Below are 17448 nucleotides of genomic sequence, written 5' to 3'. Positions count from 1 at the left end.
CCAAAACACACAAGGAGGCAATAATAAAACAAAGGAGGAACAGAAAAAAGATAAGCTGAGTTTTCAACGTGGACATATTAGATATTTAAACTTCTGGAAGCATACTTTTTACCTGGGCCAATGCCATTTGAAAAATTAGAGGGTTGATCATGGAATACATTGGCAACTCTACGGTGATGGGGGATAAGGAGTCTTCTACGTATTTGAGCATTCATTAGACTTAAATATTTCTGTCTTTCACATACATGTACACATACACAGTTTTTTTAAAGAGATTTTTTGCTATATGGTATGTGTGCTTGTCAGAGAGACAGAAAGTGAGAAATCATCCCCCAGGGGGAATGACTGTGCCACAATTTCTTGTCCTCTATTCTCCCCTCGGAATTTTGGGCATGCATATGCACACGTCCAATGTGAATTTTAAGTCGCCGGATCTGGGACTTGAACCATGGTCCAATACATGGGAGTCCAGTGACATAACCATTACACCATCTTCTGGTCCCACACACTCACACGCTTTTTAGAAACAAAGACAACCTATATCAATACAGGCTGCAAGATAATTATTAAGAGAATACTATGGTATATTATAGAATCCCAATAAAAATTTAAGTCAAGCCTCAGAAAAGGTGAGAACTCGATAAATGCCAATATCTCAGAATACTCTCATTAATGTGTCTTACTTTTAACCCTAAGGTTCTGGGTATCTTAAGTCAAATTCTTAGGATAGTTTTCTGATTCACTTATGCTGGTTTTGTCAGCCATAGGCCATAGCAACAGGGCTTGCTTTTGGACTCCATTGTCATGGCTGGAGAGCTGTTCTTCTAGAAGTGACAAAACGTGTCTCTACCACATTCTGATCCTTTGCTTGTCATTAACTACACCCTTCTTACTGTCCAAAGATGCTCAATCCATTTATCTTATCTACAACTATAATATCCTTAATTGGAAACATCAAACATCATATCCATAAACTGCCCTGAAGAAACATCATGAGACTATACTTCTTGGAATGCACTGTACTGTAGACATGTCATCACAATCCTGTTTTTTTGTTTTTTAAAAACTGATGGACCAAGTATATAATTTGAACATGACTAAACCCAATATAAAAGAAGAAGAGAGAGGAAAAATATTTTTTAAAAGAGTAAAAAGCAAAAAAGGTAATGAAAAGATCAATGTTTACATTGTCCAAGGAAAAGCATCTGGTAGAAAATGTAGACCTGATTTCTGTAATTACTTGATACATTATTCTTTTTTTTTTTTTTTTTGGAGAGGTTTTTGCTATAGGGCACGTGCGCTTGCCAGACAGACAGAGAGAGACAGAGAGACAGAAAGAGAGAAATCACACCCCAGGGGGGATGGCCACACCACAATCCCTTCTCCTCTCAGGATCTTGGGCACGCACGCACACGTGCCCGGTGTGAGTTTAAGCGACTGGGTCCGGGACTCGAACCATGGTAGACTACGTGGGAGTCCAGCGACATAGTCATTACGCTAACTGTTGGTCCCTACATTATTCTCTTTTTAGTTCTTAAGTTCTTTTCCATGTTTAATAAGCAACCCAGTTGGCCATGGTTTTTTTTTTTTTTTTTTTTTTTTTTTTTTTAGAGATTTTCGCTGTAGGGCGCGTGCGCTCGCCAGACAGAGAGAAACAGAGACAGAAAGCGAGAAATCACCCCCCAGGGGGGATGGTCACACCGCAATCCTTTCTCCTCCATTCTCCTCTCGGGATCTTGGGCACGCACGCACACGCGCCCGGCGTGAGTTTTTTAAGCCACCGGGTCCAGGACACGAACCGCGGTCGACTACGGGGGAGTCCAGCGACATAGCCATTACGCTAACTGCTGGTTCCCTTGGCCATGGTTTTTTATAATCCTATTTCCGGGAATCCTACCAGTCTTTATAAAGAGACCTGAAATCTTTTAACAGGGGACAAAACCTGAGAAGAAGATAATTAATTTTATAAGTAACTGCTATTTTTGTCTGAATATTTGTATTCTCCTCTCCCAGATTCACATCTTGAAATCCTAATCTCCAAGGTGATGCTATAAAGAGGTAGGGTCTCTAGGATGGGATTAGATTATGAGAATGGAACCACCATGAATGGGATTAGTGACCTTATGCTAAAGGTCCAAGAAAACTACCTTGCCTCTTCCACCACGTGAAGTTACAGTGAAAATATATAGTTATTTTTGAAGCAAGAAGCAGACCCTCACAAGACACAAAATCTGCTGGGACCATGATCATGAACTTCTTAATGTTCAGAACTGTGAGAAATAAATTTGTGTTGTTAATAAACCACCAAATTAGTGATACTTTGTTAGAGCGGCCTGAAGACATTAAGACAATGACACAAACTCTGGGGAAGAAGAGTCATCTAAAGTAAAGTAGTACCAAGTCTTCTGTGGAACCTTCTATACAGCTCTCACAGTACTTTCTTAACGAAACTGATAGAAAAGTAAGCAATAGAAATAAAAATAAATTTCATAAAATTCATGGACGCAGTTAAACTGACAAGCTGAGGTAAACTCATAGCTTTATCAAAAGCATGAACTGAAAATAGACTAGCCTCATTTTTTTTTCTGAATTTATTGTTTTCTTTCATATATGAGCAAGAGAAACAGAGAGAGAAAAAAAGAGAGACTATTTCCAACAGGATCTTGATACTGTAAGCCACCTCATGTGCCTGTCCTACAAACTCAGGGAGGTCTCCCAATGAGAACCTAGACTATTTCCATGTGAGTTGTAGAGTGTCATGTTTTATCACACCATTCAGCCCCCAAGCTTCACTTTTCAAAGTCAACTAAAAGAATTCTAGATAAGATTAATACAAGTAATAAAAGTTAATGTATATTTAATGTACACTATTCAACAGGGACAGTAATAACCACGACATAGAAATTACTTTTATCTTCTCAAAAATTCTACCAATTTTTTAAACAATATCTCATTTTCTATAGTGCATCAGTAAATAACAATAACTATGATTTGTTGAATACCTGGTCTGTACAAAAGCAACAAACCTTAGACACTATTAAGTTGCAGAACTATGATTTAAACCCAACCTATCTTTTAATAATGCTCTATGCTTTCTACTGTGACAGAATGGAAAATCACATTAATAGACTATCATGATTCACAAAAATATCTTAGAAATATAAGGATGATTTGGTATTAGTACTACATAATGCAGTCTCTAAAACATCAGAACTTAGTAAGCGGCTATTCCATAAGGAATGGTTGTCATATACAGTTTAAGATCAAAACAATGAGTTTTTGAGTTCAGTTCTTTAAAAATCTATTAATATGTCTTGCAATCTGAATGAGTCTTTTTAACCCATGCAAAATTTTGTAATGTATGCACTGAATTTGGGAAATGTTTGGATCATTTGGGAAATGTTGATTCACTGTTATGCACACCTTTCAAATGTGTAGACATTAAACCCTCTGTATCCATGGTTTCCACATTCATTAATTCAACTAGCTGCAGATAAAGTTGTTATTTTTAAGATTTATTAAACTTTACTTATTATTATTATTTTAATTTGTCCTCATGAGAGAGAGCAAACTGCTAGGTCCAGGATTCAAACCGTGGTCAGCCATGTGGGAGTCCAGCTCCTTAATCACCGTGCTACCTGCTGGTCCCGACAAAGTTATCTTTTTAGAAAATGGTTGCATCTGTGCTGAACATGCATACACTTTCTTTTTTCTTGTCATTAGTCCCTAAATAAACTATGCAACAATTATTTACATAGCACTTACATGTATTAGCTATTGCAAGTAATCCAGAGATGATTTAAAGTATATCATAGGATGTGTGTAGGTTATATGCAAATGCGATGTCACAATGTCACTTTATATAAGGGGCTTGAGCATCTGCGGGTTTTAGTATCCCTACAATTTAGTATCCCTACAGGTTTAGTGTCCCTATAGTTCATCTGGAAAAAAATCCTCGTGATTGCTAAGGATGTACACATGCCCACATCTATATCTATATATATGTATACACATAAACATACACTCATTTCAAACACATTTGAATCTGTATCATCAATCTATTTGTTAATATAACAACTGTTGTCATCACAAAAGCCTTCAAAAATTGGCGATTTTTCAGTCTCACAGTAGCAGATGCAAAATTTTTGAAAATTCTCATTTTCTATTGAAAACGCAACTGTTGTCATTGCAACAAATACTGTTAATCATTTACTTTGAAGTTACAGGGCTGCCTTGTAATTATTTTGAGGAAATGTCTGTCTAATGCCCAGTTCCAAATAATCATTGTCTGTCATTCTTTCTAGTAAAAATGTTATTTTGTGAGAAGAGTAGTTAGCTTAGCTCACGATTCAAACATCCATGCTAAGTATATTTCCTCAGTGCAATCATCTTATTTCAATATGCTCCACAAGGGCAATCAAGCATAACATAAAAAAGACACTTGTGTTGTGTCATAAAAAAGAAACTGGTATTGTGTCTTAACTCAAGTATGTTAGAGTGAAAAATACAACCTTTACTGGTATGTTTTGTATCGTTGCCTGGCATCAGGAGTTGTACCCACCATTGTTTTTGTACTATCAATGCAATACCTTAGTGATCACATGGCAAAAAAAGTGAATACTGTCATAGTATGACAGAAACAGTTTTTACCATCTGGAGCTTCTTTTTTATTTTTTTTTTTTCAGAAAAAAAAATTGCTATAGTGCACATGTGCTTGCTGAGGAGACAGAGAAACAGAAAGCAAGAAGTCATCCCCCAGGAGGGACGACCATAGTCCCTTCTCCATTCTCTTCTCAGAATTTTGGGCAAACATGCACACACCCCCTGTATGAGTTTCAAGCTACCAGATCCAGGACTCAAAATGCAGCCAACTACATGGGAGTCCAGTGATGTAACCATTATGCTATGTGCTGGTCTCCACCTGAGGCTTCTTAAAATGATTGTGGTCAAATTGCTCTGAGCTTTAAATCCTAAAGTAAGCTTCCTTGGCTCCTATATCCAATGTCTTTAACAGAAGTCTGTCACTGGGGCTCTTTCCATTTCTGCAGTATCATTATATCCCATACTCTTCGTACACCACTTCAGTCCTCCCACTCTGGCCTTTCATACGCCTTTAGATGTACCAGGCCATCTCATGCTACATGGCCACTCTCTCTGTAATCTTTTTCAACCAGGGAAATTTTGCTCTCCACACAATACTTAAACTTCTACTCAACCTACAACTCTCATACTTCATATCATTTCTCCAGGAAAAGCTGGAGTTAGCCTGAATCACCCATGGCATTCATGTCATAGCATCTTTTGCTTCTGTGTAGCTCAGATGCCACGTGTAACTGTCTAATTACATTGCAAGTCCTTCTCAGTGGCTGAGTCCTTGGCTACAATGTCAGTTTCGGAAAGGCAGAGACTGTGCACTTCATACTCAAGACCGTATTGCCAGTGCCAAGAATGAATGAATAGACAGCATGACATACTTTTATTCTGAGTGTATAGGATTAGAATTCTGAGGAAGCTTTGCTTCCAAAAGAAAATTCTTAAAATTAGTAAGTAAAAAAGGAACATTTTTATTAATGAGGATGATGTGAACATAGTGTTTTATAAGCAATAGAAAATATAAATATGAAATAATCAGATATGAATAAATAAATTAATATAAACAAATAAATAGACAATACATGTTTTATGACCTGAGGTCCAGCCACAAGGTCACAGTTACATTTCTTTTGATTCAGAGACACAGATACGTTTCATATCACTTATAAAAATATGTCAAATAAGATTCAAGCTTTCTTAGCACTGAGGCTCAAAATAACAGCTTTGGAAATGACTGGACAACGAGAGTGTGATCCAGGACGTCACCGAGTCAGGGTCCTTCTTAATTCCTGAGTTTTCTGATGAGCTTGTTAATGAAGAGGAAGCACTTCCTGATTTCCACTCTGACCACCTCCCAGGCACAGTCACTGAAGTTCTTCTTTTCCAGGTAGAGATGGAGGCCCTGGAAGTACCCCCTCAGAGCCAGCGTTGTGCTGTCAGTTTCCAGGGCAGACGGCTCCTCTCCCACCCCCTGCACTAAGCAGGTCTCCAGGTCTTCCAGCTGTTGATGAAGTCCAGCGAGGAGTTTGTCCAGGAGGGCCTCCTCCCAGGTGGCAGAGGAGCCCTCTGAGCTGAACAGGTTGAAGATCTGCTGCAGCATCCCGTGGAGGACACGGAGGGCCTGAGTTTTCTGGAGCTGTCTGCCGTCCAGCTGCTCCTGGGGGAATTTGAAGTCAGTCCTATCCTTCAGACAGGAGAGAAAGGAGATGGTCCCCATTTGGGCCAGAGCTGTCAAGGTCTCCTGCTTTCCCGAGTCAAGGCTCTGAGGCAGGTCACAGCTGAGGGAGCCGATGGGGCCAGAGAACACCATCACCATCACCATCAGAGAGGAGACTGACAAGGCCATTGCTAAGTTCCAAGAAGAAGCCTGCCTCGTCGAGATGGGAGATGGTGAGTTTTGTCTCAGCTCTTCTGAGGACCTTCTGCCCAAGTGCCTCTTAAATATCGAGCACCAGATTTCATTTTCTGAATTTCCCCCCCAGATCTTTCTACTTCCCCTTTCCCTTTTCTTTGAGGGCCTGGAGGCCAATTCTTCTTCATTCTGAAAACTGAGTGAAAATTATTCATTTCAAAAATTGGAAGTCCCCTGAGACCAGCAGCTGGCGTGGAGTTTAAGGCACTGGATCTCACATGGCCTACTCTGCGGTTTGAGACCCTGACTGGCAGCTTGAGAATTATGCTAGTTGCGTGTGTGCATACCTACCCAAAATTCTGAGAAGAGACTGGAGAAGAGATTGCAGCATCATCATCTCCTCTAGGGAGGGGTGAGTTTTACTTTCCTTCTTTATCTTATTCTGTCTCTCTCTGGTGAACATAAGTTGTACCCTATAGCAAAAAAACTAAAATAAAAAATTGGAAGTCCTAATTCTACGGGATGTTTATCATTGTAACAAAACTGACTTTGATATACTGATAGAGCCTTCTGACCTTTCCTCCAGGGGTTCAGAACTACTTTTAAGGACAATGTATAAGGATTCTTCGTAAATCTCCTTTGGACCCTACTAGGTTTCCCTCTTTGACATGGTGATAGATTAGATCAGGTGTGTAAGACATGTTATTTATATGCATGGACCCTATCTTTTTCTCTGCTGTATCCTCAAATACCAGACATGTGGCATTCTTCTCATTTAGCTAAAAAAAAAATGTTTTTTGAGAGTTTTTTGCTATAGGGCATGTACGCTCACCAGAATGACAGAGAGTGACAGAGAGAGAAAGCGAGAAATTGCCCCCCAGAGGGGATAGCCATGCCATAATCCCTTCTCCATTCTCCTTTCGGGGTCTTGGGCATGCACGCACACGAGCCCAGTGTGAGCTTGAGCTACTGGGTCCTGGACTTGAACCACGGTCTACTGTTCACGAGTCCAGCAACATAGCCATTACGCTAACTGCTGGTCCCTAGCTCAAAATTCTTAACTGAATGGTACTCTTGAACTTCCTTTAACCCATGGGGGTGCTCACCTACCTCGAGCCAGTGTTGTTTCATCCTAGGTCACCAAGTTCAGTGCAAGAATGGAGATTGTTCATCTTCATTCCCACTTCTTCCTGAGATGTCGTCACCTCCCCTCTAAGCTGATGACAAAACCACCCAAAGGGTCCGTATGCGTGTGTGTGTTGTGTGTATGCATGTGAATATGTATACCGTAGTATGGCTGTTTGGAGTGGAGAGTAGCATGAGTTGGCTGGACGCTGGCTCTGGCTTTTAATTTCATGGTAAAATGTTAAAGTCAACCATTATTATTTACCTCAGCTGAAGCATCTTCTCACCTTGCCTGTACTTCCACATATACAGTGTACTCTCCTGTGAGAGATGAGACAGGGCATGTGTAACTTAGCATGTTTACTCATGCATATTTCCACAATTCTCCATCTTTCTACATCACTTCCTAAAAGTAAGTGATATATCAGTATAACTTTACCAGAGTCCTTTAAACACTCCTTTGGTGCAAAATTGGAGAGCTGTAGACAAGACTGCAGTGCATATGAACTTAAATTACTCTATTCCCAAGGTGCCTCCTTTCAATTCAAGAATTTCCTTAAACAATTAAAGCATGTATGAATTGCCCAGGATGGTAGGTAGGTACGTATTATGTTTTTCCTTAGTGTATGACAAGCCTGCTAGTTTCTTCTGTATGTAAGAGAAGAGTCGAGACCAGCAGTTAACGTAAGGTCTATGTCACTGGACTCCCATATAGTCGACCATGGTTCAAGTCCCGGACCTGGTGGCTTAAACTCATGCTGGGTACATGTGCGTGCGTGTCCAAGATCCCGAAAAGAGAATGAAGGAGAAGGGATTGCGGTGTGGCCATCTTCCCTAAGGGGTGATTTCTCGCTTTCTGTCTCTCTGTCTTTCTGGCGAGTGCATGCGCCTTATAGCAAAAACCCCTCAGGAAGAAAAAAAAAGAGAGAGAGAGAGAGAAGAGTCTCCCTCTTTGTCAAATTCATGTATCTTAATACCTTATGGATATTTAGCCTGTCAAATTTGGTTGTTAACTCTTTGTGATTGAGAACGTTACTGCACATTTTCTATGTGCTATTATGCCCAGCTCTGATTATACCAACGTGATAAATGTTCAGTCTCTCCTTTGAGAGGAGTAAAGTGAGATCACTATTGACCATGCAGGTGTTCAAGCACTTAGTGTACGTCTTTGCTGCTCAATGACAGCCTCATACTCCCCGTTCAAGCCTTGTCCAAGCTGTGCTGAGTCAGTTTAGCAGTCCAATTTGTTCTTCTTTATTTTTACATAATTTGAAACTTGTTTTCTCGTCTTTTTAAAGTTATTTTTTTTTGTTTAGTTTATTCATTTATTTTTCCCATGAGCAAGAGAGACAGGGAGAGAGACAGACAGAGAGACAACACACCAAGCAGGTCTAGAGTGTCAGTCAGCCCTGTACCATGAGCACACGCCTGCCTGGGGTAGCCAGGAAGGTCTCTGTGACGGCACCAAACTTTTCCATATAAGTCTGCCTTGTAGTCATCTTACTGAGGCACCATCCTGTTCTAGTTCCCTCTTTTGTATTTGTCTTTCACTTTATAAAATTGTGGTAATACTCCTGTAGTATCTTCTATATTCACCTGGAAGTGTGTTGCAAACGAAGGAAGAGAACGTGTAAGGGAAAGGAAGAGCAACATATTTCCTCTGTGATTTTCAAGATATCAAAATATTCCTTTTTGTTTGAACTTTCCTGAAAAGTAAAAGTAAGCAATAATGAAACAGTAACATACAAAGAAAAAGGAAATTAAATATCGAAAGTGAAAACAAAAAGGAAGTAACATCTCTCTCCAAAATGTTTTACAATTTCATTTAAGTAATGACATCAGACAGGAATTAAGAGAGCGACAGACAGGTTTTAGCCCGCCCAGTGGGACAGAACGCCCTTGCAGCTGCAGAGACACCTGCAGGAGGGCAGCTGCTCTTCTAAGGCTGGCTGTTTCCTAAAGGACTAGCTTTTTCTGTTTTTGTTTGTTTGTTTGTTTTTTGGGGTTTTTTTGAGAGGTATTTGCTATAGGGCATGTGGGCTCACCAGAAAGACAGAGAGTGGCAGAAAGAGAGAAATCACCCCCCCGGGGGGAATGGCCATGCCACAATCCCTTCTCCTTCATTTTCCTCTTGGGATCTTGGGCACGCATGCACACGCACCTGGTATGAGTTTTAAACCACCAGATCCAGGACTCAAACTGCGGTTGACTACATGGGAGTTTAGGGACATAGCCATTACCCTGCTTGTCCCAGTACAATTTATTTTTTAAAAGAAAAGGAAAAATGTAAATAAGCAATAAATAAAAAGAAAAAATATAATCTCTTTTATGCTTTTTAAAAAAGATTTTATTTTATTTTTAGATTTTATTTGTTATCATTATTTATCAATTTTGACCAGGGAGAAAGGGAGAGTGAGAAAGTAAGCAGCCAGGTCCAAGACTTGAACTGTGGTTGACCATGTGGGATCCAGCACCTCAATGACCATGCCACCTGCCAGCCCCCAGTTTTTTTAAAGAGAGAGGTGTTTGCTATAGGGTGCATGTGCTTGCTGGAGAGACAGAGAGAAACAGACAGAAAGTGAAAAATCACTCTCCAGGTGAAATGGCCATGCTGCAATCCCTTTTTCTCTATTCTCCTCTTGGGATTTTGGGCATGCATGAACACATGCCCAGCGTGAATCTAAGTCACCTCATCCAGGACTCAAACCATGACCAACTACTTGGGAGTCCAGCAACGTAACCATTATACTATCTGCTGGTCTCTCTCTTTCATGCTTTTTAAATATTTTCTGCTTATTTTGAGAAGTCACCATTTATTGTATGAACATTTTCTCCTTCTCTAAGCTTGCCTTGACTTTCCTCCCCTGGAATGACCAAGGGGATGTGGAACATAAGTTGTATAATTGTGGTGGGTACTGCAGTGGCATTTCCATCCAGGCATTTATGCCAATAAATATGCATTTTAAAATGACTTTTAAAAGGGGGCGGGGAAAGAGAAAAAGTGGAAAACCCCAGAAAATGAAAGTTGCAGGGCTCACTTTAAAAGGTGCTCCACACCATCAGGTCCTCAGACCTCACTGAGACTCCCTTCCAGGCAGTCCTGCAGAGTCACCCAGATCCCAATGGCCCTCCAGGTCTCTGCACTGCTGGCCCTGGTGGTGGTGTGCTCTAGCCCCACCTGCTCTCTGGCCTGCGACCTGCCTCTGAGCCATGGCAAGTGGGAAATCTTCACCCTTTTGGCGCAAATGGAAAGAATCTCCATCCTGTCATGTCTGAAGGACAGGACTTACTTCGGATTTCCTCAGATACTTGTGGGTGGACACCAGGTTGACAGGACACAAGCCACAGCTGCCATACATGAGACGCTCCAGCAGATCTTCATCCTGTTCAGCACCAGGGGCTCTTCTGTGGCCAGGAATGAGACCCTGCTCGAGAAATTCCTCCAAGAACTTCATCAACGGCTGGATGGCCTGGAGACCTGTCTGGGGAAGGAAAAGGAGGTGGAACCGTCACCCCCAGGAAGCGAGAACCCCAGACTGGCTGTGAAGAGTTACTTCCAAAGAATCAGTCTCTATCTGAAAGAGAAGAAGTACAGCCGTTGTGCCTGGGAGATTGTCAGGGTGGAAGTCAGAAGGTGCTTGCTCATCATTAACAATCTCTCAGGGAAACTCAGGAAATCAGGAAGACATTGATTCTCAAAACAATTTACCTGGGCAACTGAATTGCTATTTTCTAAGACTCCAAGTGCACTCTTCATATCTATTTTTATGTAAGATGAAAAATTAGGAATAGCAAGTGTATGAGAGTATTATAACATTAAATACTACAAGTTACAATAAGCTGTATATAACAGAGAAATGGATAATCTATTTTTATAGCTAAAAATACTTTTGCAATTTTTATTTATTTAAATTATTTGAAATATTTATACCATTTATGGCTTTTAAATGCTAATACCGAAAAACTTTTGTTTTGTGTCATACTTGTACAAGACTACTGTTTATTTCTAAGATGTGTAGAAGTGAAAGCCAATTAAAAAAAAAAGTGTTTTGTTCACACAGCTTTTTGAATAAGTCTGATCCAGAGTATGCTTTCATAAAATAAACTGGAACAAGTCTCTGAATAAAGAACGAGTTGGGGTAGCTCAGTACAGGCCATGGCCCAGTGCGTGTTCCGAGGAGGGATCAAATGTGATTCTCAGAAGACATTGCTTAAAGGTGGAAAGAAATGACCTGTGCTCTGCTCATGGGTCCAGCCTCCTGCTCTGTTACTTATGACAACTGCAGCAAGGGGTAGTGAGTACCCAAGTAAACAAAGGAAAACCAGTTTATTATTTATCTGTGTGCACTGGGGAATTTTGAAGAAAGCTGATGATAGGAGGCTGAGTAAGTCTTCTACACATGATCAGGCTTTCTCAGGCTCTGAATCATTAATATTCAGTCTGAAAGTGGATTCTGATTAACATCTGGCACAATTTCATAGTCAGATTTTGATGAAATGAGAACTCATATGAAGAAGCAAACTGCTAGTCTCAAGACTTTCTGAGGGACCCCAAAGGTTCCAAGAATAGGGCTGTTAACTGCTAATTTGAATACCTGAACATGACTGCCATACAGTGAGGAACACGAGGCGTTCAAATTGGAAAGGAACGAGTAAAACCACCTCTACTTGCAGACAACAGGATCTTAAATATAAACAATTCTAATAAGTATCACAGAAAATCTATTATGGGTAACAAACTAATTCAGCAAAATTATAAGGTACAAGATAAAAATGGTTGTATTTCTGTATACAAGTAGCAATCTTTTTTTTTTCATAATTAGGTCTCATTTATTAAACCCCTATACTTGGCAGGCTTAGACAAGAGACGGGGATAAAATAAGACGTACAAAATAAGGTAGGAGGGGGCTGAATCATACAAAGCTAAGACTGACTCAGATAGGATAATCAAAAGAGAAGAATCCAGAGGCAAGTGGCAACCTGGTCAATTTGGCAAGAATTCATAATCTTGCTTGGGTTAGTAGAAAACAGTATTTTACAATTAGATTACATGAAAGTGTTTAGAAAACTTTTATGACTTAAAAAAAATTTTTTTTAGAGAGAGATTTTTGCTATAGGGCACATGAACTCACCAGAAAGAAGACAAAGAGATACAGAGAGACAGAAAGTGAGATATACCCCAGAAGGGATGGCCATCCTGCAATCCCTTCTCCTCTATTCTCCTCTCGGGATTTTGGGCATGCAGGTACATGTGCCTGGTGTGAGTTTAAGCCACCGAGTCTGGGACTCAAACTATAGTCGACTATGTGGGAGTCTAGTGACATAACCATTACACCATGTGTTGGTCCCATTTTTTTTTTTTGAGAGGTTTTTTGTTGTTGTTGTTTTTATAGGGTGTGTGTGCTCGCCAGAAAGACAGAGAGACATAAAGCAAGAAATCACCCCCCTGGGGGAATGGCCATGCCACAATTCCCTCTCCTCCATTCTCCTCTCAGGATCTTGGGCATGTATGCACACGTGCCCGGCGTGAGTTTAAGCCACCGGGTGTAGGACTTGAACTTCAGTCATGAGAGTCCAACAGCATAGCTATTACTCCAACTGCTGGTCCCCTGTTGGTCCCATTTTTTTAAATTCTTAAAAATTTATATTTAATCACTGTACAACTTTACAGTGTATGACATGGTTTTTCCCAGCATGAATACAGTGCATATTAGTCAAGTCAAAGACATTACCATATACATTATTGTCAGCAGATAACCTTTAATTTTTGTGTTTATTACATGTGTTGTTTGTTTATTCCCTGAACCTCTCCCTCCTACCACCTATTACCCACCCTCTATAACCCCCCCATACTGTCTTTAGTATCTAGAGTTGCCCTCCCTGCTCTTATACCTTCCAATCTTTCAATTTCTGCTTTAGAGCACAGACATTTAGTATATATTGATCAGGGATATATAATGCCTGTCTTTCATAGTCTGATTTGGTTTGCTTAGCATTAAATCTTACATATTTGTCCACTTTATGTCAAATGTCAGGGTCTTATTTTTTTTAATGGTTGAATATTATTCCATAGAGTACATGTGCCATACTTTTTCAATCCGTTTGTCTATTCTTGGACATTTGGGTTGACTTCATGTCCCAGCAATTGTAAATAATGTTGCAATAAACATGGATGTGCTAGTGTTCTCCCAGCTGAGGTTTTTCCTATCCTAAGAGTGGAATTACTGGATTGTATGGTAGTTCTATTTGCAGATTTCTTTCTTTTTTTCTTTTCTTTCTTTTTTTGGAGAGGTTTTTGCTATAGGGTGCGTGCGCTGCCAGACAGACAGAGAGAGACAGAGAGACAGAAAGTGAGAAATCACCTCCCAGGGGGGATGGCCACGCCACAATCCCTTCTCTTCCATTCTCCTCTTGGGATCCTGGGCATGCATGCACACGCACCCAGCGTGAGTCTAAGCCACCAGGTCCAGGATGCGAACCGCGGTCAACCACATGGGGGTCCAGCAACATAGCCATTATGCTAACTGCTGGTCCCTTTGCAGATTTCTAAAGGAACATCTATATCATTCTCGACAGTGGCTGTACTCATTTACATTCCCACCAACAGCATAGGAGGGTTCACTTTACAAATAGGAAGAGAAGAGATGAAATTATCTCTATTTGCAGATGGCATGTTTATATATATATACAAGCATCAACCTTAAAAAAAAACAATGAAACTAAGAGGACCAGCAGGTGGTGTGGTAGTTAAGGTGCTGGACTCCCACATGGCCAACCTGTTGGCTTGAAAATCACATTGGGTATGTGTGTGTGCATGCCTACATTCAACAGTTTGGTACTGACATAAAGGCAAACATGTAGACCAATGCAGTAGAACTGAGAATCCAGAAATAACCTTATACATCAATGGTCAATTGTTTTTTTCACTAGAATTTATTAGAATGTGCTTTAATACAGGTGATGGGGCTTGACCATGATGTTCTTGATGTAAAAAGCCTGTACATTCTGCCAATTCTTGAGTAATGGCACCAAAATGTGAGCAGCCAAGTGGCTATTGTACAAAAGCTCATCATCTGCCATTTTCACACAGCCAATGGCCACAGCTAGACACAGCACCTTTTTCATCTGGAACTTGATTGTGAACTTCACCTCATCAACTTTGACCACCGTGTTTTCAATGTGTGTCAGCAGGGAAGGAAAATTACAAGCCTTATTTAGACCTGAGCCCAGGATTCATGGGATCTTCTTGATCAGAGACTCTGAATCCAAAAAGCCATCATACTTCTTGGCCAGCTTCTTGACCAGCTTCTTGACCACCTTCTTATTCTTGTTGAGTTTCTTCAGGGCTCCAATGTCCATGTGGGGTATATCCACGGCCTTGGCTTCATCACAGTGCTGTTGGTTTCCTGGATCACACATGGAGAACTTAGAGTGGGGAGAGGACTTAAGCCTACTGGTGTCTAAGAAGTTATTGTCATTCTAAGGGTCATAGTTCTTCAAACTGATCTCTAGCTCCACTGTTTCCAAAAATGTCCAGTGCTTGCATTTGTTCCTGTGCAGGACTCGGGCACAGGACTTCCTGCACTGCTTCATGCAGGGTGTCACAAAGGACTTTGCTGCTCATGGTGCTATCAGGTGCATTAACAGGAAAAGAGAGACTGATTGATTTTTAACAAAGATATCAAGAGCTTTCAACGAGTGGGGGGAAAAAGTCACTTCAGCAAATGGGTGCTGGAAAAACATTATATTTACATGTAAAAGAATGATGTTGAATCCCAACATCATACTATATAAAACACATTCAAAATGGGCCAAGGGCCTAAATGTAAGAGATAAATGTGTAAAACTCTTACAAGCATACATAAGGCTACATTTTTTTTTTTTTTGCTTTATTATCCTTAGACATGAAGACTATAGCAACAAGAGAAAAAAAAAAATACATATATATGACTTCATCGAAGTTAAAATCTTTTGTGCATCAAAGTACTATCAAGAAAGTGAAAGCCAACCTACAGACTGGGAAATATTTGCTAATCATATATCTGTGAGGTTTTAGTTTCTAGAATACATAAAAAGCTCTTGTATCTGAACAACAAATAGTCAAACAACTCAATGAAAAAAATGAGCTGGAAGTTTAATGGCCAGTTATCCAAAGAAGATTATGAATGTACAATAAGAGCATGAGAAAGTTGTTAATTATTAATAACTAGGGAAATGTGAATAAAAAAGACATACTACTTCACACCCATTAAGAGGGTGAGAGTCAAATAAATGAAAATAACAAGTGCAAAGAACCATAGCCTTGGAACAAAAGGTAAAGTGGAAAGACATTCACAAGCAAACGGCATTTTAGAACTGATGGAAGGATGTAAAAGACATTTTAAAAAATGGACAATGGGAAAAGGGGCATAAATGTGCAGGGAAATTGGAAGCAAGAGCTAAACGGAAAAGGTTGGCTAAATAGGGTATGTTATAAAAATAAAAAGTTAGCAAAATATAAGAGCTGGGAATGACATCAAATTTCCTTCCCTACAAAAGGTCTAGAGAGGGAACCAGCAGTTAGTGTAATGGCTATGTCGCTGGATTCCCACGTAGTCGACCACGGTTTGTGTCCCGGACCCGGTGGCTTAAAACTCACACCGGGCGCGTGTGCGTGCATGCCCAAGATCCCGAGATCCCGAGAGGAGAATGGAGGAGAAGGGATTGCGGCGTGACCATCCCCCCTGGGGGGTGATTTCTCGCTTTCTGTCTCTATGTCTCTCTGTGTCTGTCTGGCGAGCGCACGCGCCCTACAGTGAAACTCTCTCCAAAAAAAAAGGTCTAGAGAAAGAAATGGGAAATAATAGGCCTTACACATGAAGACCAGAATGCTGTTTTTTCATTTGTTTTTTTTTTTTTTTTTTGAGAGGTTTTTGCTATAGGGCACGTGTGCTTGCCAGAAAGACAGAGAGAGACAGAAAGGGAGAAATCACCCCTTGCAGGGATGGCCATGCCGCAATCTCTTCTCCTCTAGTCTCCTCCCAGGGTCTTGGGCACACACGCACATGCCCCCAGCGCGAGTGTAGCCCCCAGCGTGAGTGTAAGCCACCGGGTGCTGACCTCAAATGCAGTTGACTACATGGGAGTCCAGTGACATAGCCATTATGCCAACTGCTGGTCCCTGTTTTTTAATTGCTTAACACAGGAAAGGAAATGAGACCTCTCTATGTCTAGTTTCCCTATATATACAATTAAAATGCTCATAGTGCTATCTCATAAAACTAAGGTGAGGATTAACTGATTTCATTTATGTAATGTGCTCAAGATGGTACCTGGTACTTACTAAGGCTCCTTACATGTTAGCTCTTCTATTTTAATTTGGCTAGATTATTACCTATTATTAGGTAATAATTTGCTAGGTCTGTTAGCAGGTGAGGCAATTCCAAAAGAACTGACTAGGGAGCTGCTCAGTAACAGCTCAACTACTGGCAGGCAGAGGCAGACACAGTCATTCAAGGGTGACTGAGCCAAGTGTGTCACAGAAAAAATCCAGCATTGTAGACAGAGCCACTGCCACTTGATACATCAATACCAGGTGTGCACAATGGCACACTTTAACCTCACTTGTTCTTGGCTCACTCTACCATTCAAAGAGCTAAACATCTTCACCAGAATAGCACAAATATCTCCGGCAGCCAGAAAATCCCCTGCTCTGGGAATAAAAATTACAGTCTCCTCAGCCGACAGCCATGCCAAAGGGGAATCCCGCCCCATTCTTCAAATTTAGTTTCCTTTTCATATTTTGCATCACCCTCACTGTTTTTTCATTGCTCGGTTCATTATGCAATCCCTGATGATGAAATAAAACTATATTATTTGTAAGTTTTAACTATATGATG

The 17448-nt window shown here is 40.5% G+C and overlaps 2 protein-coding genes and 1 pseudogene across 2 annotated transcripts; 1 reads left to right on the top strand and 2 right to left on the bottom strand.

Annotated features, from left to right (window-relative positions):
* Positions 1–5875: 5875 nt before the first annotated feature.
* Positions 5876–6439, bottom strand: LOC102475482 (interferon omega-1). The gene has a single exon (XM_006164176.1). The coding sequence runs from the start codon at positions 6437–6439 to the stop codon at positions 5876–5878; it is 564 nt and encodes a 187-aa protein (XP_006164238.1).
* A 4253-nt stretch (positions 6440–10692) lies between these two features.
* On the top strand, positions 10693–11262 carry LOC102475056 (interferon alpha-2). Its single transcript, XM_006164175.1, has one exon. It carries the CDS (start codon positions 10693–10695, stop codon positions 11260–11262), a length of 570 nt encoding a protein of 189 aa, XP_006164237.1.
* A 3256-nt stretch (positions 11263–14518) lies between these two features.
* Positions 14519–15194, bottom strand: LOC102474641 (60S ribosomal protein L10a pseudogene; annotated as a pseudogene).
* Positions 15195–17448: the final 2254 nt, after the last annotated feature.

The sequence above is a fragment of the Tupaia chinensis genome, unplaced genomic scaffold (genome assembly GCF_000334495.1).
Source record: "Tupaia chinensis unplaced genomic scaffold, TupChi_1.0 Scaffold143585_1, whole genome shotgun sequence".
Taxonomy (NCBI): domain Eukaryota; kingdom Metazoa; phylum Chordata; class Mammalia; order Scandentia; family Tupaiidae; genus Tupaia; species Tupaia belangeri.
This window is presented reverse-complemented; position numbering and strand designations above follow the sequence as displayed.

Excerpts from the sequence above, each read along its gene's own strand:
- LOC102475482 (XM_006164176.1), bottom strand. The coding sequence starts at position 6,439 with ATGGCCTTGTCAGTCTCCTCTCTGATGGTGATGGTGATGGTGTTCTCT.
- LOC102475056 (XM_006164175.1), top strand. The coding sequence starts at position 10,693 with ATGGCCCTCCAGGTCTCTGCACTGCTGGCCCTGGTGGTGGTGTGCTCT.